Source organism: Telmatherina bonti, assembly GCF_933228915.1.
Source record: "Telmatherina bonti genome assembly, chromosome: 22".
Lineage (NCBI taxonomy): Eukaryota > Metazoa > Chordata > Actinopteri > Atheriniformes > Telmatherinidae > Telmatherina > Telmatherina bonti.
This window is the reverse complement of record NC_136631.1, coordinates 3,334,655-3,361,031: the sequence shown is the minus strand read 5'-3', so window position 1 is coordinate 3,361,031 and position 26,377 is coordinate 3,334,655. Positions and strand designations below refer to the sequence as shown.

The 26,377-nt window shown below is 50.7% G+C and overlaps 1 protein-coding gene across 1 annotated transcript in view; it reads right to left on the bottom strand.

Annotated features, from left to right (window-relative positions):
• Positions 1-24,808, bottom strand: part of bcl11ba (BCL11 transcription factor B a) — a gene marked incomplete at both ends in the record, with an annotated part of 43,732 nt that extends 18,924 nt beyond the window's left edge. The window contains 2 exons of the mRNA XM_079262669.1: positions 16,674-17,123; positions 24,754-24,808. Of these exons, the coding sequence (XP_079118795.1) occupies positions 16,674-17,123; positions 24,754-24,808 (505 nt within the window). The remainder of the gene's footprint in view (positions 1-16,673; positions 17,124-24,753) is intronic.
• Positions 24,809-26,377: the final 1,569 nt, after the last annotated feature.

The window sequence follows — 26,377 nt, the reverse complement described above, 5'->3', positions numbered from 1 at the left end:
TCTCTGTCTACCTCTCCGTCTTTGTCTCCGTCTACGTCTCTGTCTACGTCTCCGTCTCTGTCTACGTCTCTGTCTACGTCTCTGTCTTTGTCTCCGTTTCTGTCTCCGTCTCTGTCTCCGTTTCTGTCTACGTCTCTGTCTACGTCTCTGTCTCTGTCTACGTCTCTGTCTACGTCTCTGTCTCTGTCTACGTCTCTGTCTACGTCTCTGTCTACGTCTCCGTCTCTGTCTACGTCTCTGTCTTTGTCTCCGTTTCTGTCTCCGTCTCTGTCTACGTCTCTGTCTTTGTCTCCGTTTCTGTCTCCGTCTCTGTCTACGTCTCTGTCTTTGTCTCCGTTTCTGTCTCCGTCTCTGTCTACGTCTCTGTCTTTGTCTCCGTTTCTGTCTCCGTCTCTGTCTACGTCTCTGTCTTTGTCTCCGTTTCTGTCTCCGTCTCTGTCTACGTCTCTGTCTTTGTCTCCGTTTCTGTCTCCGTCTCTGTCTACGTCTCTGTCTTTGTCTCCGTTTCTGTCTCCGTCTCCGTCTCTGTCTTTGTCTCCGTTTCTGTCTCCGTCTCTGTCTACGTCTCCGTCTCTATCTACCTCTCCGTCTTTGTCTCCGTCTACGTCTCCGTCTCTGTCTACGTCTCCGTCTCTATCTACGTCTCCGTCTCTGTCTACCTCTACGTCTCCGTCTCCAACCTACAGACTGATTTTCTTCTCGTCCTTTTTAGCTTCTCTCCGTTTCCTCTGTCTGCGGATGAAACTGGGAGAGAAGTTTCCAGCAAAGAATCTGAAACCAGTAAAAAGCAACTAAAACGTCTTCATCTTGTTACGGGATATTTGATTTTTCTCTGGTTTATTTGGTTTTTGGAGTTTTCTAGGTTTCCTTATACAGACTGTTATTAACTGGTTTCATTATGTTCTCTGTCTGTAAAACGTCTTTGCCGTGATCTGACGCTGTATAAATAAAGTTGAATTGAATTACTTGTAAATAAACATGTTTGGGGCGTGTCTGCAGCTTTATGAATAAACTGGAAGTAAGAAGTGTGTGTGCAGGCTCACACACACACACACACACACACACACACACACACACACACACACACACACACACACACACACACACAGGAAATCCATTATGCTGCATTTTAACACATTTTCCAGCCAGAAATCTGTTCAGTGAATAAAAAGCTAGTTTGTTTCTCTCGTCCCTCCTTTTTACGGGTAATCCTCCTCTTCCCCCCCCTCCACACAGTATCAACCTCTCATTACCTGCTGATTCCAGTTTTCTCTATGATTCAATTTGCAGTAATTACTGCTGCTGCTAATAAAAAGCGGGAGAGGAGCTGGCGACGCGAAGGAGCAGAGGTCAACTGGCAGTTAGCGCCGTTCATTTTCATCTGGGGCGGCTAATGGCCCAATTTTCTCCCCTCAGTCCTCCATAAATATTGCTGGAATTACAGGTTAAACAGCGGAATGAAACCACGGCGCTTCCCGACCGAGGAGGGAGGAAGAGGAGCGCCGTTCATGCCGTCGGATTATTCCGTCCAATTATTCCACAGATCCTGGTTTTCTGGAGACGAACCTGCACGTGCACATGCACGTGCACGGAGGCGGCTCTGCGTTCAGGACGCTCAGATTCTCTCCAACAGCTTCTGTCCGAGTCGCACTGATGTCGGATTTACGTGGATTTTATAAACTTTTTCACATTTCCATGGAGAGAAAATGTAGTAGAGACGATGTCCCTAAATGTCTTCCTGAAGCCGTCCTAAACCTCTGCTTGGCCCGTGGCCTGCGTGCCGGAGGGACCAGCAGGAAAGAGGACATGTCGTCCGTCACTGCGTGGGAAAGACGGTGCAGCTGCAAACACAGGATCCTGCATGTTTTATCAGCCCAACGCGGGGTATGGAGCGAGACGACACGCCTTTCCTCCCAGCTGGTGGCGACACCATACTTGAGCATTTTGGGCGTCGGCGTTCCGCGCGGAACGTGCGTCAAAAGCCAGAGATGGAAAAGCTGAACTTTGGCCGGTCGACGCGGCGTCAACCAATCAGATCAGCTGGCAGCTCCTGGAGGATTCCTGAACCCAGACACGGGGCTGAGACGCCGTTACTCCGTGTAGTATTTAGGATAACCATTCCTTGCTAAAAAGCTTTATGTTACTGATTTGGCAACGTAGCAGGACACGTCGCCTAGCAACGCTTTGTTTGGGGGGCGGCGGCACTCTGCTGCACCGCCATCATTCAGACTGACCGGAAGGAAAGCTCCGCCTTTCCCCCTCTCATTTCCGCCCCGTTTGCCGCTCGTTCCAGACAAGCGGCAGACGCGTTGGGAGCGTTTTGGGCGTCAGACACAGAAGTGGCCGTTTAGTGACCAGTGTCGAGCGTTCAGCGTTTTAAGTGTTTTTGACGCTCAAAACGCGTTTGGTCTGAACATACTGATTGTGTGTTTTGCTATTTCTGTTCCACATTAACAAATTGGAAGGATTACTGGAAGAGAGCGGCAGAACACACCCGCTAACCCCGCACCGCCGCTAACCCCGCACCTCCGCTAACCCCACACCGCCGCTCCGCCGCTAACCCCACACCGCCGCTCCGCCGCTAACCCCGCACCGCCGCTAACTCCGCACCGCCGCTAACTCCGCACCGCCGCTAACCCCGCACCGCCGCTAACCCCGCACCGCCGCTAACTCCGCACCGCCGCTAACCCCGCACCGCCGCTAACCCCGCACCGCCGCTAACTCCGCACCGCCGCTAACTCCGCACCGCCGTTAACTCCGCACCGCCGCTAACCCCGCACCGCCGCTAACCCCGCTCCGCCGCTAACCCCGCTCCGCCGCTAACCCCGCACCTCCGCTAACCCCGCACCGCCGCTAACCCCGCACCGCCGTTAACTCCGCACCGCCGCTAACCCCGCACCTCCGCTAACCCCGCACCGCCGCTAACCCCGCTCCGCCGCTAACCCCGCACCTCCCCTAACCCCGCACCTCCGCTAACCCCGCACCTCCGCTAACCCCGCACCTCCCCTAACCCCGCACCTCCGCTAACCCCGCACCGCCGTTATCTCCGCACCGCCGCTAACCCCGCACCTCCGCTAACCCCGCACCGCCGCTAACCCCGCACCGCCGCTAACCCCGCTCCGCCGCTAACCCCGCACCTCCCCTAACCCCGCACCTCCCCTAACCCCACACCTCCGCTAACCCCGCACCTCCCCTAACCCCGCACCTCCCCTAACCCCGCACCTCCGCTAACCCCGCACCTCCCCTAACCCCGCACCTCCGCTAACCCCGCACCTCCGCTAACCCCGCACCTCCCCTAACCCCGCACCTCCCCTAACCCCACACCTCCGCTAACCCCGCACCTCCGCTAACCCCACACCGCCGCTCCGCCGCTAACCCCACACCGCCGCTCCGCCGCTAACCCCACACCGCCACTAACCCTGCACCGCCACCGCAGGTGGGTGTGTGTATGACCCTCCGTGTGTGTGTCTGCAGGAAGACGCTCTGCACACTGCGTTAAAAACGCACACCTTACACACAGTGTGTGTCAGTGTGTTCGCGTCGGAGACGACAAAGATTTCCATGAGACCATGGTGATATCTGTTGTCATGGTGACCGAAGACGTCACAAACTTCCATCCCAGAAAGCGGGAAAACGAAGACCCTACAGGGTCGTCTAGCGGCTCAGCTCACCAGCTGGACGCAGACAGCCCTGCGGCGTCTCCTCGCTGTCCAGCGGTCATGTGACGTGGGGCAAACCAGGACCATTAATCTGAATCCGGAGCAGGAAAACAAGGAATTCTGTGTCTGTGGAACAGAAAGGTGCTTCTGGAGGGAAGCTGGAACCGTCGCGTCAACTGACGTCTGGAGCGCGAGACGTGAAGGAGATGGGAGCAACTCCTGCCCTGATTGGCCCGTTGCAAACGTCAATCATGTTTTCTACACAGGAAACGCAGATTTGGAACATTTTACAGAAATTCTCTGGAGTTTGTTTTTCAGGTCTCGTCCCTCCCACCCTGTCGTGTAACGTGCTCACCGCCAAGCGGGAGTCTCCTGGAACACGCACACACGCCCGTGATGCCTCTGCCTCGGCCTGACGGCGGCGCCGGAGGGAACATCTGGCCTCTGACGCTGCGTTTCCGTGGATTTCTCTGGAAGAGGAGACCAATGAGAAGAGAGGCTCCAGAAAACCGGCGGCGCACACCTGGTTGTGTTGTTAAGGTTTCGCCGCCCCCCTAGAGGCCTGGCACGGGAACTACACCCTCACAGACGCCGTTCTGGCGACTTCCAGGCGGCGTCGTGTCGGAAACGGAGGTCCCACCCTGACCTCCGCCCCAACAACTGGCCTTCAGGTCCAGATCGGATTTCCCTCCACGCAGCCAGGCAGATGGCGCCGCCGTGCTCGCCAAACCGTGGCGGGAGGCCTGCTGGAGGCGGGGCCCGCTTTATCCACTGACCAATCACAGCTGGAGGAAGATGTGAACACCAGCATGGGTGGTCGCGCTGCTGCGGCCATGATGATGCAGCCGTACGCTGTGAGGCAGTCAGAACCCCCCTCCCCCCGCTACTTCCCTCCAGCACGCCATTTATCTGCCGCTGATATGAAACGCCCGCCTGTTTCAGTTACTGCCCCCCCCCCCCCTATCTCCGCCTCTCCAGCAGGTAGAGCAGCTGTTCCACCGGGACGCCTCACAGCGAACAAGTCAGAGAATATTATAACTTCAGCTGTCCGGGGAAACGGGACACGAGGACGAAAAACCGCGGCATCGATTTATTTACAGACGGGGGGAAACGGAGGCGGCAGCACCTCCTCCTGACCTCCTCCTGACCTCCTCCTCTTATCTGGGATGTTTCTCCCAGAAATCAATAATACAGCTTTGTTCATGTTCTCCTCTGATTCAGGGAGTTGGTGACACGCTGTGGGAGGAGGAGGAGGAGGGGAAGGAGGAAGAGGAGGGGGAGGAGGAGGAAGAGGAGGGGAAGGAGGAGGAAGAGGAAGGGGAGGAGGAGGAAGAGGAAGGGGAGGAGGAAGAGGAGGGGAAGGAGGAAGAGGAGGGGGAGGAGGAGGAAGAGGAAGGGGAGGAGGAGGAAGAGGAAGAGGAAGGGGAGGAGGAGGGGGAGGAGGAAGAGGAAGAGGAAGGGGAGGAGGAGGGGGAGGAGGAAGAGGAAGAGGAGGAGGAGGAAGAGGAGGGGAAAGAAGGAAGAGGAGGAGGAAGAGGAGGGGGAGGAGGAGGGGGAGGAGGAAGAGGAGGGGAAAGAAGGAAGAGGAGGAGGGGGAGGGGGAGGAGGAAGAGGAGGAGGAGGAAGAGGAGGGGAAGGAGGAAGAGGAGGGGGAGGAGGAAGAGGAGGGGAAGGAGGAAGAGGAGGGGGAGGAGGAAGAGGAGGGGGAGGAGGAAGAGGAGGGGAAGGAGGAAGAGGAGGGGAAGGAGGAAGAGGAGGGGGAGGAGGAAGAGGAGGGGAAGGAGGAAGAGGAGGGGGAGGAGGAAGAGGAGGGGAAGGAGGAAGAGGAGGAGGAGGAAGAGGAGGGGGAGGAGGAAGAGGTGGGGAAGGAGGAAGAGGAGGGAGAGGAGGAAGAGGAGGGGAAGGAGGAAGAGGAGGGGGAGGAGGAAGAGGAGGGGAAGGAGGAAGAGGAGGGGGAGGAAGAGGAGGGGAAGGAGGAAGAGGAGGGGAAGGAGGAAGAGGAGGGGAAGGAGGAAGAGGAGGGGGAGGAGGAGGAAGAGGAGGGGAAGGAGGAAGAGGAGGGGGAGGAGGAGGAAGAGGAGGGGAAGGAGGAAGAGGAGGGGGAGGAGGAAGAGGAGGGGAAGGAGGAAGAGGAGGGGGAGGAGGAAGAGGAGGGGGAGGAGGAAGAGGAGGGGGAGGAGGAGGAAGAGGAGGGGGAGGAGGAGGAAGAGGAGGGGGAGGGGGATGAGGAGGAAGAGGAGGGGAAGGAGGAGGAAGAGGAAGGGGAGGAGGAAGAGGAGGGGAAGGAGGAAGAGGAGGGGGAGGAGGAGGGGAAGGAGGAAGAGGAGGGGGAGGAGGAGGAAGAGGAAGGGGAGGGGGAGGAGGAAGAAGGGGAGGGGGAGGAGGAGGAAGAGGAAGGGGAGGGGGAGGAGGAGGAAGAGGAAGAGGAGGGGGAGGAGGAAGAGGAGGGGGAGGAGGAAGAGGCGGAGGAGGATCTGCTCTCCTGCAGGCTCTGAGGAGGAGGTTTGGACGTGTTGGTCTCATCGGGTCTCGGCGCGGCGTCTGACCTGGATGTCACCGTAGCGACCAGATGGGCAACATGTCAGAAGGTGAGCGTGAGAATCGGTGGGTGGAAACAGGGGCAGACGGTGGATCTGTAGTTCCAGCTGATGGAAACCCCCGTCCGGTGTGGAGGAACTAAAGATCACCAGCATCCTTGTTCCTGGGCGTACAGGGATTCCTTCTGATTCTCTGACTCACATGCAGGAAGATTTTCTGAACATTTTACATCCAGTTTGTCTCAGACTGATGCAGCTGTCCATCTTTACCGACCTGCTGCCAGTTCACCTGATCGTTTTTTTCCTTTTCCAGCGTCTCACTGCGTCTCGTCCAGATGTTGGACTTGTTGCTGCATCACGTTCACGTCTCCGTTTCATCTTCATCTCATGGAGTTTAGCTCCTCCTGGGAAGAAAGTCCACCTGATCGCAGATGGACAGACGTTCCTCAGCAGGGCGGCAACTAACCATTATTTTAATAAGTCGACTAATCTGTAAATAATTTATAGATTAGTCCCGATTATTTCTGTCCCGCCCACCATGTGAGCTTCCAGGTGTCTCATGAAAAGCTCTTTTTACTGGTTCCAGTATGTTTTATCCCACTCTCTCCATCTGCATCATGTGAAGGTCCTCCTGATTCCCAGTCAGTCCCAACATCATGTCCTTCAGTACGTTAACAGAATCCTGAACCAGCTGAATATCAAGCTTAACATCTTCCTACTAATTTATTCTGAAACATCCAAACTTAGCTATAGTGTCACATCCAAGCTGGACAGAATTTACCTCAAAAGGAGAAGAAAATAATTATTTTAACATCTTAATTTCCATAGAATAACATTGAAATAATTATTTACATCCTGAAAAAGCCTGACTTGTAGGTAAACAAGAGAATCCTTTAAAACATTCCTGAATCCAAACGGTGATCCGGATCACCACCAGAACTAAATCACTTCTTCCTTTTCACATTTCCAACGACTCCTGAACGTCTCATGAAAATCTCTCCATAACTTTCTGAGTTATCTTGAACACAAACAGGTAAACGGCGGTAAAACCAGAAGCTCTTTGGCAGCGGTAACAGCAGCACATCGCTACGCGCTAATGCTAACTTTAGCTAACGCTAACTTTGCCATCAGGAACGTTGGAAACCATGACTCCGGGCTGCTTTCCTTCCAGATGCTCATCATGATCGTCGTGCTGCCGTGGTACGCCGACTCTGCGTGGCAGACGACACATTTCACCTGTAATATCCCCAAACTGTGGAAACATGTGCCGCCGTCAGTTTCTTCTTCGTTGTTTAAACAAAGACGCTGCAGGACGACACTGCCCCCAGAACTTCCTGCGGTGCTTCGCGTCGTTTGCTGGGTGGTTAGAGTTCTTCTGCTGTCTGAAAAGCCCCGGTTGGTAAGCGGGGTTGAGTCGCCCGGAACAGCGTTTTATTAGCAAAGCCATTACGGCATTTATAACGCGGCCGTCACGGCGTTTATAACTCAGCCTTCACACTATTTATAACGCGGCCGTCACAGCGTTTATAACTCGGCCGTTACGGCGTTTATAACGCGGTCTTATGGCATTTATAACGCGGCCGTCACGGAGTTTATAACACGGTTGTTACGGCGTTTATAACTCAGCCTTCACACTATTTATAACGCGGCCGTTACGGCGTTTATAACGCGGTCTTATGGCATTTATAACTCGGCCGTTACGGCATTTATAACACGGTCTTATGGCGTTTATAACACGGTCTTTTGGCGTTTATAACACGGTCTTTTGGCGTTAACACGGTCTTTTGGCGTTTATAACACGGTCTTATGGCGTTTATAACACGGTCTTATGGCGTTTATAACGCGGTCTTATGGCGTTTATAACGCGGTCTTATGGCGTTTATAACGCGGTCTTATGGCGTTTATAACACGGTCTTATGGCGTTTATAACACGGTCTTTTGGCGTTTATAACACGGTCTTTTGCCGTTTATAACACGGTCTTATGGCGTTTATAACACGGTCTTTTGGCGTTTATAACACGGTCTTTTGGCGTTTATAACACGGTCTTTTGGCGTTTATAACACGGTCTTTTGGCGTTTATAACACGGTCTTTTGGCGTTTATAACGCGGTCTTATGGCGTTTATAACGCGGTCTTATGGCGTTTATAACACGGTCTTATGGCGTTTATAACACGGTCTTATGGCGTTTATAACACGGTCTTATGGCGTTTATAACACGGTCTTATGGCGTTTATAACGCGGCCGTCATGGCGTTTACAACGCGGCCGTCACGGCGTTTATAACGCCACGCGTGGACTCATCGTTGCAGCCTTTCTTCCCACTCCGAGACAAACTGGATCTGAGAGATCCCGCCATCGACATGGTTGACGTCGTCTACAGATTGAGAGAATTAGAAGGAATCTCTGTAGTCATGGGACAACATGTTGCTGATGAAGTGGAAACCCTCATCGTCGTCTTTTCAGATGTTAAATCTGGTTTTTCAGGTTTCCTGATGAAACATTGTGAATCATTGTGGACAAAACGTCGTTGCGTCTAGCAACAATAAAGTAGCAGAAGAAGAGTTAATGATCTGAAGGCTTTGAATCTGACGGCCGCGGCGAGTCTCCAGCCCAGCAGGAACTGGAGATTTAAACCCTAAACAAGGGATCAGCATGTATTTGTCAGGCTGCATGCACACACACCGCCTTCCACACAACAAAACGGCAAACATTTCCAGCAAAGTCGCACCTTCACCTCCTCAGTCTCTTGTAATTGAGGTTTAAATCCTCTCCTAACATCCCTCCATCCCGTCCTGGTCTCCAAACACGCCGACGCAGGGCCCCTAATCCCCCCAGTTTAACCAAGTGAGAAATGAGCTTTTGTTAAGTGGTGATTTGGCCGCCGCTGAATGCCGGCAGACGGCAGCAGAGGAGAGCGGCGGCCATGAGTCGGACAGCGCGGCAGAACGAGCAGCTGTTGTTTCCATTTCTTCCCGCTGTTTATGCGTTAACGTGCAAATAAATAAAAACATGACGTATTAATTCCACATGAATCTGTTTCCATTCCTGTCACACATTAGGTACGGTGGCCTTGAAGGGCAAACCTCAACAAGAAATAAAACACAAGTTTAATTCATGTTTTTGAAGTCGTCGTTGCGTTAATTTGGCCTTCCGGGCCACCGTCACGAAGCGCGAACAGGAGTGATGGTAGGAATACCTGACGCAGAACAAACGGGATTCTTTCTCCAGTAACTTGGTGACAGGCGCGTTAAAACAGCGTTTCCCAAACGCGGTACTGAATCTTCCCATCGAGTTGTACGCAGCCGGTGACGAGCCTTTACTTCAGGTGTGTTAAAGTAGGGTTACATATGAAACATGCAGGGGGGGGGGGCGAGGACCTGGACTTAAGCGGCGCTGTCGGACTGCCAGCTTGATGAACCAGACGTCATCTGGACGGTCATGTGACCCTCCAGCTGGTCATGTGACCCTCCAGCTGATCAACGGAGGTTTTCCAGCGTTTCTATCCGTCCAGGAGGTCTACAATCCAGATGTAGTGTTTATTCAGAGACTCTAGATGGTAAATCCACCATTATTTATCACATCTTCATCACCATCACTACCATGTTGCTAAGAGACCTCTATTTTCACCTGGACATGATGATGAAGACACTTCCTGTCAGACTTTCCACCAATCAGAGAGCTTAAACTGACGGTAACGTCCAATCAGGAGCAGCCAAAGATCAACAAGTGATGAGAAAAGCAGGAAAATAATGATCCTCTATGGCTGGAAGACGTAAAGCCAAGAAGACGTTTGGGATGCAGCTGAGGTGGAGGTGCTGCAGTGAGGACAGCAGGTAGATAGTAGCAGGAAGACGTGGAACGACTCGACTTCTATCTGAATCAACACGTAAAACTCCGCCTTATGAAGCAGGTCAAAGGTCAGAGCGGCGTCCCTGTTGACGCTCTGACGAGCTCTGCGTCAACACCTTAGACCCGGTTAGAAACGTGGAAGAAACGAAGAACTGGGAGGAAACGGCGTGAGAAACGGCCGCCAGCCGCCCGGACGGTTTATGCTTCGCTCTTGCCAGTTAAAGGAGGAGAAAACGGGGCTCAAAGCAAACCCCACCAATCTGCCATCTTTCACCCCCCCCCCCCCCCCCCCCCCCCCACCTCATCATCGCCACCCGTCCTCATCCTCCATTTCATCACAGGACATCAGATTTTGCAAGTTGCTGATAAAAACATCCTGAATGCAGAAAAAGCTGATCAGAGTAATTAACGCAGCCTTATATGCAAATTTTATTCATGCAGAACTACAAAGTCATTATGCAAATGAGGCTTTCGCCGAGCCTCTTGACAAATACTCGCCGTCACGCCGCTGGGATGGATGGCAAGTCGGCTCAGTCAGCTGGAGGGATGCCGGTGTGTTAGCCTGGTTAGCGCTGCTAATTAGCACTGCTGGTTAGTGCTGCTGGTTAGCGCTGCTAGTTAGCACCACTGGTTAGCGCTGCTAGTTAGTGCTGCTAGTTAGTGCTGCTGGTTAGCACTGCTGGTTAGTGCTGCTGGTTAGCGCTGCTAGTTAGTGCTGCTGGTTAGTGCTGCTAGTTAGTGCTGCTGGTTAGCTCTGCTAGTTAGTGCTGCTGGTTAGCGCTGCTAGTTAGCTCTGCTAGTTAGTGCTGCTGGCTAGCGCTGCTGGCTAGCGCTGCTGGTTAGCGCTGCTAGTTAGCTCTGCTAGTTAGTGCTGCTGGTTAGTGCTGCTAGTTAGCGCTGCTAGTTAGCTGCGCTGATGTAAGGGACAGTTTGTAAACTGTGTGATTAGGAAAGCGGCTAATGGCTTCACGGCAGAGTAATGAACCTGGGATGCGTGGGGGGGCGGGGGGGGGGGGGGGGGGGGGGGGTGAGATGATATGAATATGCATGATGCTCACTGGCTTTGATGATTAAAGAAAATTTTAATATTTAAATGAGTGCATGCAAAGTGATTAACGCGGCAGAGACGGACGGGGGGGGGGGGGGGGGGGGGGGGGCAGGAAGGCATTTTATTAAAGGACGAGAGACATTCTCTCTCTCTCTCTGTTAGTTCTCTGCCTTGCTCGGCCCCGTCTCCTCCTGCCGGCCTTGGGTTGCCCTGGCTTGGTGTCTAGGCTTCACAGCGGAGACGTGGAGGGAGGAGAAGATCTGACACAGAAGAAACGAACCTTCCCAGACACCCGAACCGTAAATAAGATGTTATTCAGACGGACTCAGGAAGCTGGATGGAACCGGTCGGGTTAGAACGGTTCTGGTTGATCCCAGACAGGCTGCAGACATGAGCGGCATTTCTCTCATGGAGTCCCAAACAGTTTATTATCCGTCATTTCTCAGCTTTCTAACAGGTGCAGAGCTAAAAGTAAAAGCCTGAGGTTCTCCAGCCGGATCAGAAGCTCAGGGAAACAATTTACAGATAAATTCTCTTGCATTCTGTTGATACTGGAGGAAACTTAAACTTTTACATCAACAAGATTTCAATGATTGTTTTTTCATGTTAAAGTGTCATCATGCTCCGAAACGTTGACCCCGCTGCACGGCGTTCAGCCTGACAACCGGCGCTTTCCTCCAACAGCAGCAGTCTTCAGTCTGAGCAAACAGGAAGTCGCTTCAGCTCACGCCAGCACCGCCGTGTGCACGGGTGCACGTGCACGGAGAGCGTGAGAGAGGCGGGCATGGAGGAGAGGGAGATACACAGCAGGGTAATTACCACCTCAACAAGACCGCGGCTCCATCCGAGAGGCTCCAGCTCTACTGGAACAACGCAGTCACACACACACACACACTGCCACAGCTCTCTCTTCAGTCTTTGTTTTATTTGCAAGATAAATAAACATGGTAAACACCACAGAGGCATGCGCACGTGTGTGTGTGTTTCCATCTAAACAGAAGGAAAAGGAACGTTCTGCCTTTAATAACCTGATTTATCTTTTTTTTTGCCTGATAACGTAAAATGTTTGTATTTGTGTGTGTGTGTGTGTGCGTGTGCATTTTCAGGAAAAAAGCGCAGCAAAAATGTGTAAAAGCAGACATACACACATATGGCCTGTCAGATTAAAAAGGTGTCATTTCATAGTTTGTCAAATTACTTTCTGCTGTGTGTGTGTGTGTGTGTGTGTGTGTGTGTGTGTGTGTGTGTGTGTGTGTGTGTGGACTGAGTTAAATGTCTGAATTTAAGACGTGTGACTGGCTGTACACACACACACACACAGTGTGTGAGAGCGTTAAAATGACACGTTTCAGAACTCGCTGCCAGCGAACCCGATCAGTGACCTGCCAGGTGTGACCGGATGGTTGGCAGTTCAAATCCCAGGAGATGGGGTGGGGGCGTGGCTCTTTAGATTGGGATTGGGATGAAACATGGCAGGATGGGCGGGGGGGGGGATCTACATCACCTCCTACACAGCCTGTGTTTAAGTGTTTGATATATCTTAAGTTTGGAATTAATAAAATTTTACGGTTATGAAATTATAAACCGTCATCTAAACCACTAGTTCATCAGTAAGAAGAAATATTTGTTTAGAATAAAAAACTTCAAAGGAATAAGTAAAAATAAAAAACTTCAATAAAAAAATCTGAACAGACGTCCCCAAATTATGTAACAAGTCTGGAAATGATCGGTTATTTTGGAAATTATGGACATTACCAATTACACATAACAGCATGCTAACAGCATGTTAAAGCTATTCTATTCTACAGTCATTTAGATTTAAATGACTGTAGAGTAAAATAAAACTGGGCTGAAACACCATGATAACTTCATGTTAACATGTTAAAATGCTGCTAATCCTATTGTAACACCATGCTAACATAATGCTAACGTCAATACGCCATGCTAACACAGATGTGATTGATCTAATTTCCAAATAGTTTGAAAAAATTTTTTATGTCTGATACTGATGTCATACCTGTTTTTTTTCTTTTTAAATTATATTAAATCAATTCAATTTGTAATTTAATTTGATGTTTGACAGCTGTTTGCTGTCATTCAATGAAACTACTTTCGGCAGAATCAGCGTTCCGATGATATTATCTGGACCAGACCAACTCCGCTTCTAAATATCTCATAAATGTCTTGATTTGAGAAGATTGGTGTCAAAACTTTCTGGAAAAATTCATCTTATTTATTACAGAAGATTTCATCCTTCATGAGCTCTGATATCAAGACAAAATAATTTATCACTAAAACTGTTAATTCATCAATTTAAAACATTCATTTAAATGTAAACTTATCCTGTATTTAGGATATAATAATATTCATTCATTCATTCATTCATTTTCTAAACCGCTTAATCCAATTCAGGGTTGCGGGGAAGCTGGAGCCTATCCCAGCTGGCTTTGGGCGACAGGCAGGGTACACCCTGGACAGCTCGCCAGTCCATCGCAGGGCGATATAATAATATGATTTATTAAAATCCTGCAGTAAGTGTACGGTAAAGCACGTCTTCATGTCTCCTTATTGGTTTATTTCCAAACACAATGACTCCATGTTTTTATATCCAGACGTCTTTCCTCAGTTTCTCCTGAAGAAACAGATTTCAACATTTTTGTTGCTTTTAGATTTACAACAAAAAAAATTTTTCCTTTGAATTTTTTATTATTTTTATTATTTGTGACACGCAGTGTCTCCAGATGTTTTAAATGTAAAAATTAGAATTTGTTTCTTCTTTATATGATTTTTTAAAAATAAAACTGATCTTTTGTTTTATTTAAAAATAAAAGTAAAGTTTGTGTTTTTGCAGGTTGGAGAGAAAACTTCATGCTGAAGGTTTTAACGTTTTAGTTTAGTTTATTTATTGTTGTCGAGACGATGAGAGTAAATCCCCCCCCCCCATGATGAAGTATTAGTAGAAGTATTCTGTGTACATGTACACGTGTGTACTTCATGTCTCATTGGTTTCATGTCTCCATGAGTAAATTTACCTGCAGCTCATCTCTTTTGCTTCTTACTAGAAAACTGAGTCTGAAAGCCGCTCGTGCACGTTGCCTGTCAGTCAGCGCGGTGTGCGCGCGCGACGTGCGCGGTGAAATTACCGCAACAGCTGCTTTTTTTCCGCGCGCGGCGGGTGGATGCGGCAAGCAGCAAAAACTCCTCCGTTCATTTCATGTCACAGAAACCGGAGGGGAACGCGGCCCGTGCACGCGCCACACCGGGCGCGATCCCGCCGCTAATATTTTCGCTTTTATTGCGCTTTTTGTTTGGAGAAAATATTGCGCAATAATAATTTGGAGCAGTTCGAGTTTAATTCACTGGCGCGTGTGTGTGCGCGTGTGCACATTAATATGAATAATACCAGCTTATTGGCTCCTGCTTACGGGCGGCGGTCAATCAGCGCGTGGCTCCGGGCCCGCACGAGCTCCCCGGACGGCAGGGGGGCTTGCACGCCTCCTGCGCGCGCAGCAGCCTGAAGAAACATGGATGCCGGTCTTGACAGCGGGACTCTCCGACCTCCCCCCCCCCCCCCCCCCCCCCCCCCCCCTGCAGCAATAACTGCAGCTTGTTTTTAATAACATTATAATGTTATAATTAATAGTTAAGATTAATTTTCAGTATTTTGGTTCTGAGGAAAAACCTGAATTATTTGTCGTATAAAATCACGTTTTTGCTGATAAATGTAAATTTTTAATTTCATCTTCAGATCTGAATCACATAAATCTGAAATATTTCTCCTCATCTGAACCATGAAACATCACCACAGGAAGTCTCATCTGCGTTGTCAGGTAAAACACAACATCTTTTCCTGAAGTTGTTTTAACTGCTGGGCACCCCCCCCCAAAAAAAACTTATGACCCCTCCCTCTCTGACTTCTGTTTTACTTCATTATTTCAATGAGCTTTTCACCTTTTTTAGCAGCTGCTCGGGCCGGAGTCTCCGTCGTATTATAGCCGAGTGCTGGGGGGCGTTGGGGGGGCGGGGGCGAAATTTGATCCGTTTTTGGGCATCTTGCGGATCCATCTCCTGGTGCAGTACCACCAGACACCACCAGGGGCAGCAATGAGCAGGATAACGGAGACACAACGAGAGAAGAGAAAGAACGCAACGTTGAGAGCCGCTGCAGAGACGGTGGGAGTCTTTGAAGGCGATCTGGAGATTGAAAACGTGAACGCTGAACTGAATTAGTAACCATGGCAACTTGAGAAACATGCATGGAAGTGTGAGGACAGGGACGTACGGCAGCGTTTGAAATGAACGTATTCATTACATACGTAACGGAGCAGAAGTGGACGTGAACGTAATCATTTCCATCCTGGAGCTTGTTGTCTGTGTTTCAGACTCCGTCCTCTAGGGGGCGCATTGGAGACCTCAGATCGGAAACAGCTAACAAGTTTGTCAGTGATTTTCAGATCGCAACGTGGTCGTTATGTCCACCTCCCGTAGGGTCAGCTGGTCCTACTGGTCCCACTGGTCCTACTGGTCCTACTGGTCCTACTGGTCCCACTGGTCCTACTGGTCCTACTGGCCCTACTGGTCCTACTGGTCCGACTGGTCCCACTGGTCCGACTGGTCCCACTAGTTCTACTGGTCCCACTGGTCCTACTGGTCCCACTGGTCCTACTGGTCCGACTGGTCCCACTGGTCCGACTGGTCCCACTAGTTCTACTGGTCCCACTGGTCCCACTGGCCCTACTGGTGCTACTGTCCCACTGGTCCCACTGGTCCTACTGGTCGTACTGGTCCCACTGGTCCTACTGGTCCTACTGGTCCCACTAGTCCTACTGGTCCCACTGGTCCTACTGGTCGTACTGGTCCCACTGGTCCTACTGGTCCTACTGGTCCCACTGGTCCTACTGGTCCTACTGGTCCCACTGGTCCCACTGGCCCTACTGGTGCTACTGTCCCACTAGTCCCACTGGTCGTACTGGTCCCACTGGTCCCCTTGCTGCTTCGTCACACTGCCAAAGCGTAGCATTAATTTGTGACGATATGAGAGACATTCTGACATCCAGGAAATACAAGAGGAAGCCATGACAATGACGGCGATTAAAATCAAACATTAAACCATAAAAAATAGCAAAAATCCCCAAAATGAGTCGCAGCGGCTTCTTTTTTTCCTTTTTATATTTACAGAATATTTTTGGCGTTTATCGGCGGTTCTTCCGATAATTCCAGGAAATCCAGAGAAAAGTGCTGATGAGTCCAGGATGATTGATTATTGATCGGCACGTTGAACGTTTGATGGGAAATGAAGTCCGAACTACAGATTCTGTGGTTTGAAGAAGAAAACAACCCGAGCTGTGGTTTCTGACACCGGTAACGCCGCGGACAACGGAGACGGGACTTTCTGAACATCAGGTTGGTCACATGACTCATCAACAGCAGGGTTTCCGGGCCCTTCTGGGCCTCCAGCAGAAGTCTGCTTGCTGGTTTTACTTGGAAGACGTTTCTGCTCCGTCTCTGGACTAAATGTGAAGCCGTAAGGTTCCTCCGTCAGACAGCAAGTACACAGGTGTGTGTGTTTGTCGCGCCTACCTGCTGGTGTGTTCTCCTGCTTTGGGCAAATTCCTTTGATGGGTGTCTTCTCCCCCCTTTCGCCTCTTTCCACGACTTCCTCCTCCTCTGGTGTCACCTGGACGCCGACCTCGACCGGCTCCACCACCTTCCTCAGCTCCCCCCTCTGGCTGTAGTGATGAAGACTCTGCAGACCCCCTCCTCCTCTTCCTCCTCGGTCGTGGATCTTGTCGTAGCAGCCGTTGGGCAGCAGCGGCGTCTGGCACTGCTTCTTCTTGTGCTCGATGAAGAGGACGATGTCGCCCAGAGGAAAGGTCATCTGACACTGGCCGCAGGTCAGCATGTCGTGGTCGGCATGGAGGCCGGGTGGCAGTGCGTGGGCCAAGCCGGGGTCCAGGGCGTGGGGGGGTAAGCCGAGCTGGTGGGGGGATGGCGTGTCAGGAAGCAGAGTGCCATCTGGATGCTCGATGTCTGGAGAAGAGAAGAAACACAGAAGAGACGCCAGTTGGACTCCAACATGTCAGAAACACGAGAAAAATCTAAGCTCCACCGAGATGATTCGTTACATAAATTCTTTACCTAGGTTTTAAACTCCCGCTGCGTGGAATCTGACACCCGGTGTGTCGTCTCGCTGCTGGTCATCACGTGCAAACATGGCCGACGGGAAGCAAAAAAAAGCCGACACGTTTCTGACTGCGAAGCTGTATCAGATCTTATTATTAAGATCTGATGCACGATACGTACGATACGTACTGTGTCGTATCGTACCGTGTCCATATTGTACCGTGTCCATATCGTACCGTGCCGATATCGTACCGTGTCCATATCGTACCGTGCCGATATCGTACCGTGTCCATATCGTACCGTGTCCATATCGTACCGTGCCGATATCGTACCGTGTCCATATTGTACCGTGCCCATATCGTACCGTGTCCATATCGTACCGTGTCCATATCGTACCGTGTCCATATCGTACCGTGTCCATATCGTACCGTGCCGATATCGTACCGTGTCCATATTGTACCGTGTCCATATCGTACCGTGCCCATATCGTACCGTGTCCATATCGTACCGTGTCCATATCGTACCGTGCCGATATCGTACCGTGTCCATATTGTACCGTGTCCATATCGTACCGTGTCCATATCGTACCGTGCCGATATCGTACCGTGTCCATATCGTACCGTGTCCATATCGTACCGTGTCCATATCGTACCGTATCCATATCGTACCGTGCCGATATCGTACCGTGTCCATATCGTACTGTGCCGTATCGTACCGTGTCCATATTGTATCGTATCGTACCGTGTCGCACCGTATCGTATTGTGTTATACCGTGTCCATATCGTACCGTGTCCATATCGTACCGTGTCCATAACGTACAGTGCCGATATCGTACCGTGTCCATATCGTACCGTGTCCATATCGTACTGTGCCGATATCGTACCGTGTCCATATCGTACCGTGTCCATATCGTACTGTGCCGATATCGTACCGTGTCCATATCGTACTGTGCCGTATCGTACCGTGTCCATATCGTACTGTGTCCATATCGTACCGTGTCCATATCGTACCGTGTCCATATCATACCGTGCCGATATCGTACCGTGTCCATATCGTACTGTGCCGTATCGTACCGTGTCCATATCGTACTGTGCCGTATCGTACCGTGTCCATATTGTATCGTATCGTACCGTGTCGCACCGTATCGTATTGTGTTATACCGTGTCCATATCGTATCGTATCGTGTCGTACCGTAACATATCGTGTCATATTGTGTCGTATCATGTCGTACCGTAACATATTGGGTCATATTGTGTCGTATTACGTCTTACCGTATCATATCACGTCGTATCGTGTTGCACCGTGTCGTACCATGTCGTGTTGTGTCGTATCGTGTTGTATCGTATCGTGTCTTACGGTACTGTGTCGTATCGTACCGTCTCCACATCATACTGTGTCGTATTGTACTGTGTCGTATCTCACTGTGTCGTATTGTGTCGTACCGTCTCCATATTGTATCGTATTGTACCGTGTCGCACCATATCGTATTGTGTTATACCGTGTCCATATCATATCGTGTCGTATCATGTCGTACCGTAACATATCGTGTCATATTGTGTCGTATCATGTCGTACCGTAACATATCGTAACATATCGTGTCATATTGTGTCGTATCATGTCGTACCGTGACATATCGTGTCATATTGTGTCGTATCATGTCATACCATATCGTATCGCATCGTATCGCACTGTGTCGCATCGTACCGTGTCGTATTGTGTCGTATCATGTCATACCGTATCGTATCGCATCGTATCGCACTGTGTCGCATCGTACCGTGTCGTATTGTGTCGCACCGTGTCGTATTGTGTCGTATCATGTCGTACCGTAACATATCGTGTCATATTGTGTCGTATCATGTCGTACCGTATCGTATCGCATCGTATCGCACTGTGTCGCATCGTACCGTGTCGTATTGTGTCGCACCGTGTCGTATTGTGTCGTATCATGTCGTACCGTAACATATCGTGTCATATTGTGTCGTATCATGTCGTACCGTATCGTATCGCACTGTGTCGCATCGTACCGTGTCGTATTGTGTCGTATCATGTCATACCATATCGTATCGCATCGTATCGCACTGTGTCGCATCGTACCGTGTCGTATTGTGTCGCACCGTGTCGTATTGTGTCGTATCATGTCGTACCGTAACATATCGTGTCATATTGTGTCGTATCATGTCGTACCGTATCGTATCGCATCGTATCGCACTGTGTCGCATCGTACCGTGTCGTATTGTGTCGTATCATGTCATACCATATCGTATCGCATCGTATCGCACTGTGTCGCATCGTACCGTGTCGTATTGTGTCGTATCATGTCATACCGTATCGTATCGCATCGTATCGCACTGTGTCGCATCGTACCGTGTCGTATTGTGTCGCACCGTGTCGTATTGTGTCGTATCATGTCGTACCGTAACATATCGTGTCATATTGTGTCGTATCATGTCGTACCGTAACATATCGTGTCATATTGTGTCGTATCATGTCGTACCGTATCGTATCGCATCGTATCGCACTGTGTCGCATCGTACCGTGTCGTATTGTGTCGTATCATGTCATACCGTATCGTATCGCATCGTATCGCACTGTGTCGCATCGTACCGTGTCGTATTGTGTCGCACCGTGTCGTATTGTGTCGTATCATGTCGTACCGTAACATATCGTGTCATATTGTGTCGTATCATGTCGTACCGTAACATATCGTGTCATATTGTGTCGTATCATGTCGTACCGTATCGTATCGCATCGTATCGCACTGTGTCGCATCGTACCGTGTCGTATTGTGTCGTATCATGTCATACCGTATCGTATCGCATCGTATCGCACTGTGTCGCATCGTACCGTGTCGTATTGTGTCGCACCGTGTCGTATTGTGTCGTATCATGTCGTACCGTAACATATCGTGTCATATTGTGTCGTATCATGTCGTACCGTAACATATCGTGTCATATTGTGTCGTATCATGTCGTACCGTAACATATCGTGTCATATTGTGTCGTATCATGTCGTACCGTAACATATCGTGTCATATTGTGTCGTATCATGTCATACCGTATCGTATCGCATCGTATCGCACTGTCGCATCGTACCATGTCGTATTGTGTCGCACCGTGTCGTATTGTGTCGTATCATGTCGTACCATAACATATCGTCTCATATTGTGTCGTATCATGTCGTACCGTATCGTATCGCATCGTATCGCACTGTGTCGCATCGTACCGTGTCGTATTGTGTCGTATCATGTCATACCGTATCGTATCGCATCGTATCGCACTGTGTCGCATCGTACTGTGTCGTATTGTGTCGCACCGTGTCGTATTGTGTCGTATCATGTCGTACCGTAACATATCGTGTCATATTGTGTCATATCATGTCGTACCGTAACATATCGTGTCATATTGTGTCGTATCATGTCGTACCGTATCGTATCGCATCGTATCGCACTGTGTCGCATCGTACCGTGTCGTATTGTGTCGCACCGTGTCGTATTGTGTCGTATCATGTCGTACCGTAACATATCGTGTCATATTGTGTCGTATCATGTCGTACCGTAACATATCGTGTCATATTGTGTCGTATCATGTCGTACCGTAACATATCGTGTCATATTGTGTCGTATCATGTCATACCGTATCGTATCGCATCGTATCGCACTGTGTCGCATCGTACCGTGTCGTATTGTGTCGCACCGTGTCGTATTGTGTCGTATCATGTCGTACCGTAACATATCGTGTCGTATTGTGTCGTATCATGTCATACCGTATCGTATCGCATCGTATCGCACTGTGTCGCATCGTACCGTGTCATATTGTGTCGCACCGTGTCGTATCATGTCGTACCGTAACATATCGTGTCATATTGTGTCGTATCATGTCGTACCGTATCGTATCGCATCGTATCGCACTGTGTCGCATCGTACCGTGTCGTATTGTGTCGTATCATGTCATACCATATCGTATCGCATCGTATCGCACTGTGTCGCATCGTACCGTGTCGTATTGTGTCGTATCATGTCATACCGTATCGTATCGCACTGTGTCGCATCGTACCGTGTCATATTGTGTCGTATCATGTCATACCGTATCGTATCGCATCGTATCGCACTGTGTCGCATCGTACCGTGTCGTATTGTGTCGCACCGTGTCGTATTGTGTCGTATCATATCGTACCGTGTCGATATTGTACTGTGTCCATATCGTATCGTACCGTGTTGTATCGTATCGTATTTTGTCGTACCGTGTCCTATCATGTTGTATCGTATCGTGTCATATCGTTTCGTATCGTACCGCATCGTATCGTACCGTGCCCATATCGTATCATGTCGTATCAACTAATGAGATTCATGTTTGTGTGAAAAGTTTTCTGTCTGAAAGGTGGAATGCCCAGGCGTAGGTCTGCTGCAGATGTGACGGAGTGAAATAGGTCTGCGACAGTTTAGGAAAAAAGATGTGATGAAGAAACTCGTCCTCTTCCTCATCGCCGCCGCCCTGTCAGTAACAGATGATGGATCCGCAGCGGCGTGGCCGTTTGTCTCGGCCTCCATGTTAGAAAAGCAAACAGATTTGGGACGTCAGCTGCAGATGAAGGCGCCAGATGGCGCGGCCCACCTCGCCGTCTACCTGCTGCCTCAGACACGCAGGTGATCAGCTCACCGGCTGAAAACACGCAGACCAACCCTGGAATTTAACCTGCGCGGTGCGAGAACCGCCCATTCATCATCACAACTAAAACTAAACCAAAAAAAGGCGACGCAAGCATCTGTCTGGATGCTACGGCTACAGGAAGTGTGTCCAGGTGTACCACACCGCCACTTTCTGTGTGTGTGTTGCATGCGTCGTGTTGTAACATGTCCGTACACACATATGCATGAGTGTGTGCGTGTGTGTGTGTGTGTGTGTGTGGCCTTCAGGCTGCAGCCATCTGTCTTCCGCTGCTGAAATGATCAGCCGCGGACAGTACAGAGTTTGTTTCCCTGCTAATAAACATGAGAGAGAAAGAAGCCAGTTAACTGACCTGGAACAAACCCAACACACACTCATAGTGACCCCCCCATCCTCACACACACCCTGCAGACTCCAGCGATCCTGATAACAACATGACCTGAAATATGCAACCGTGTGTGTTTGACAAGAACTGCTTCAAACCACAAACAAACAAAGAAGAAAATCTCTGGTTTCGCTGCCCAGCGAGACGTTCAAAGACGGCGGTGAAAAGCAAACGCTGCCTTCGCTGGCGGTTTCTGCTAACCTGCACGCCACGCAGCAGTTTGTGCAAAGAACAGCAGCGCCTGGCCGATTCGCCTCAACGCTTTCTGTGAGTCAGACTGCGGCAGATTTCAGTCACCGGGAGCAGAAGAAGTCATGAGAATGAAAGGACGCTTTTCGGGTTTGTTCTGAGAAGTTTGTCCTGAGCAGGCCACCGTCTCTGCGGTTTGGACTTATCGCACCGTGATCTGAGAACGTACGCACCTGCTGCTGAGCGCCGCCAGCAGTTTCCTGTTGATCAACATGGCTCCAAAAACCAGAGAAGAAGCTGCGTGCACACGGCTACGTGCACACTGCTGCGTGCACACACCATCACGCTTCCTGCAAACGTTTTATTATTAACGTTTAACTCTGAAATGTAACGTCACATCGTTCCTTTGAATTTATTCTGTTAGTTTCATTCCTCCGACAGTTTGATCAGATTTATCTGAAAACTCTTCCGTCTTGGTTTCGGAGACTCTTCTAAGCGTGCACGTTGGTGCAGAGGCGTCTGTAGACTTCAGACATCTCCTCTTGTTTCCTGTCAGCCATCACAAACTGAACGGCTTCTGCACCAGAGGTTTTACAACTTTATCACAGATCTGCGGCGGAACGTGGACGTAAAGGTCGCTGCGAGGTGGAGATTCCGCCACATGAACCGGGAGGGCGGCCCCGGGCTGCAAATGAAGCACTCCACTGCAGAGCTTGAATCTGGAGGAGATTCAGTCATAAAAGAGGAGAAATCAGTCTCAGATGACGGATTAATAAATGGCGGTTTGAAGGAAATGTGTGTAAACCTTCACTACACAGACACACACACACACACACACACGGTCGGTGTGGTGAAGTGACAGTCTTCACTGTAAATAAGTGTCACCGACAGTGAAGTACTCGGTGTGCAGCTGCTGACAGTTAAAGAGGTGAATGTGGTCTTCCAGCACTGATGTCATCTGATTAACACACACACACACACACACACACACACACACCACCAGCAGTGTGAAGCAGCGCTGACAGCCTGAGAGCTCCCCCTAGCAGACAGACCGGAGGAGGAGGAAGGCAGCTCAGACGCTTCAGCTGAGTAAACTCCGGTGTGTGTGTGTGTGTGTGTGTGTGTCCCAAACAACAAAATAAGTTGAGACGCTGATTGGACCTGGAAACCTGTCCTGCACACACACATACACACACACCCAGACTGGAAACCAGTGACAACCGCGACGCGTTTTGTGGCGTCTTAGGCTGCGGGACACCTGGACGCCGCTCGCCGCGGCTTCGACTCTGCAGCTCCGGGTGGAAACCAGTGGGACTGGAAAGTGTGTGTGTGTGTGTGTGTGTTGCTGCAGAGGAAGAGGAGAAACCTCCTTCAGCGTTCAGGAGGTGGTGAAGTCTTTCGGGCCTCTGTTCCTCCTGTTGCTCAGAAAAAATCTAAATCATGAAATTTTTCTGCATTTTGCAAAAATATGAATAAAAATTGTTCTAAAAACTCAGATGGATTTTCTCACAAGCAGCTTAAAAAGAATTCCCATAATCTCACACTTTACACGCGGAGTGTGTGTGTGTGTGTGCCCTGCAGCTGAATGGTGCGGAGGCTGCAGAGGTCATGTGACCTCCAGTAGGTTCTGGGTCTGGTTCTGGGTCTGACTGCAGGTCAGAATGTTTGCAGGAAAAAAGGCAAAAAGATGCTTTTTTTTTTAATTTAAATAAATTTAAATAAAAGATTTAAAAAAAAATGTTTTTCCACTTTTATCTTTAATTTAAAATTAATTTAAATGAAAAATAAATTAAATGTAAAACTGATGATTTTCTTCACTATTTCAGCTTCGCGCAGCTTTCCTGCGCGTGCGGGACGACAAAAACATTATTTCCCACTTCCAGCTGAAAACCTGAACGGGCCACGAGCGCGCGGGACACACCGGCCGCGTGCGCAGCGCGAGCCCGAACCTCTTTTCTTTTTTATTTTTATCATTTAGAAAAAATAAAGTTTTAAATGTCAAGAAGTAAAAACTTGTTTTTATCTCATATTAAAGTCTAAATAAAAGATAAAATCATGGATCTGAAACAAGTTTCGCAGTAAAACTGGAGATTTATATTTTCTCAGACAAACTGCAGGAAAGCTGCGCGAGACGCGGCCTGAGCGGCTGCCGCGGCCGCGGAACGTTTGTCTGGAAATAAACCCGGAGAAAGGAGGAAAAGTGGCCCCCCGGGTCCCCTGACTTCTAGCTGGACCCTGGAAACGTTCCGCGGGACTGGAGGCGTGAAGGAGCAGGAAGCCGCGCTGCAGGTGGACTTACCTGGGATGTCTCTGCGGGACAGGTGCTGCGGGTTCCCCTGCTTGCGTCGGGACATCGCCCCGGCATCTACTCTGGCATGACCCGGAGAGCGGCGCGGGAAGGGTCGGCTCTCCTCCTCCTCCTCCTCCTCCTCCTCCTCCGGACGCTCCGCCTAATGGCCAAACTGGGTCCAGAACCCGCTGCCGGCTGGCCCAAACGCGGCCCTCGAACCGAGCCGCACGCGGCGGGTTTCGCCTCGGTTCTCCGTGCGGCAAGCGGCGCGGCGCCGGGGCGCTCGCTCCGGAACTCGGTGCCAAAGTGGGGCGCGCCTCCCCGGTTCCGCTGGCGGTGGAGGGGACGGGGGGGGGGGGGGGACGGGGGGGGTTCCTGCCTTCACTCCATCCCTCCGAGGAGCGCGAAGCGACGCGGCGAGGAGCGGCAGGCGCGCGGCGGGTCACTTCCTGACGGTCACACAGGGTCCGCGTACACTGTCCGCCCACCCGGCGCTGTCCGGTCCCGCGTGGGGAAAGCAGGTGACTTGAACGTGAACTGGCGCGTGAACGTTTGTAAAATAAGAATCCAGTCTTGTTCCCGAGACGTGTCTGCGCGTGCGGCTCCGGCCGGGCAGGCGGGTTAGACTGGAAGTGTCCCAGTCAGAGCCCAGTACTGGTCTGAGGACGGTCTGTCACCCTCTCCTCTCTTTGTGCTGGCAGCGCAGTCCCGCGTGCCCGCTGTGCGCGCGGCTCTCTGACGGCAAAACTCCAGTTCAAGTTGCGGACGTGACGTTCCGCGTGCGGTGAGAAGGGAGAGTGGAGACTGAAGAGCACTGGGGGCGACTAGTGGTAGCTTTCACACAAAAACACGCTCACACACACACTTACGCCCTCGCGCACACACACCTGGGCATGTGGCGCGCACGGCGACAGCGGTCAGAGCCACCTCTTCTCTGCCGCGGACGCGTCGCTGCTGAATTGGAATTCTTTCCGCTAAACAAATAAAAACAACAATAGTGGAGCGAGTCCACACCTGCTGCACGCGGGGCTGGACGCTGTGCACGCGCCTGCGCTCGCGCTGGACATGTTTCCAGGGTGATGGGGTGTTATTATGAGCGGCTTTTTGACGCTGCCGCGCGCGGCGTTCCGCGTTCAGAGCGCATGTTTGACCTTTCAGACCACTGGCACGCGTGCACGCGCACAAACACGACAGTGGCATGTCTGAAAGCACTGCTGCTCCCACGCGCGGAGTGGACAGACTTTCTGGGATTTTAGCCTAAAAAAACATGGAGGCCTTGCCGCGCGCGCAGAAATTACAGAAAAATCCCGCGTGGGTTTGTTGTGTAAATATAAACCAGTAAATAAAAATAAACCCACGTCGCTGCGGACCCGGTCTGGACCGGGTCACGCGGCAGCCTCGCGACCTCCTGGAGTCTGATGAGGTCTGAGGAGATCCAGTTCTTCACCTGATCCGGTTCCGTTTCATCTCAGGAGCAAAAACTTCCATAACAGCAGAAGAAGAAACGTGCGCGTGTTTGTGCGCGTGATCCATAGTGAAGATGATGATGATGGAGACTGACAGGAAGATTGTCTTCCTGTTCGGCCGACCCGTGTGTGTGTGTGTGTGTAGGTGTGTGTGTGTATGTGTGTGT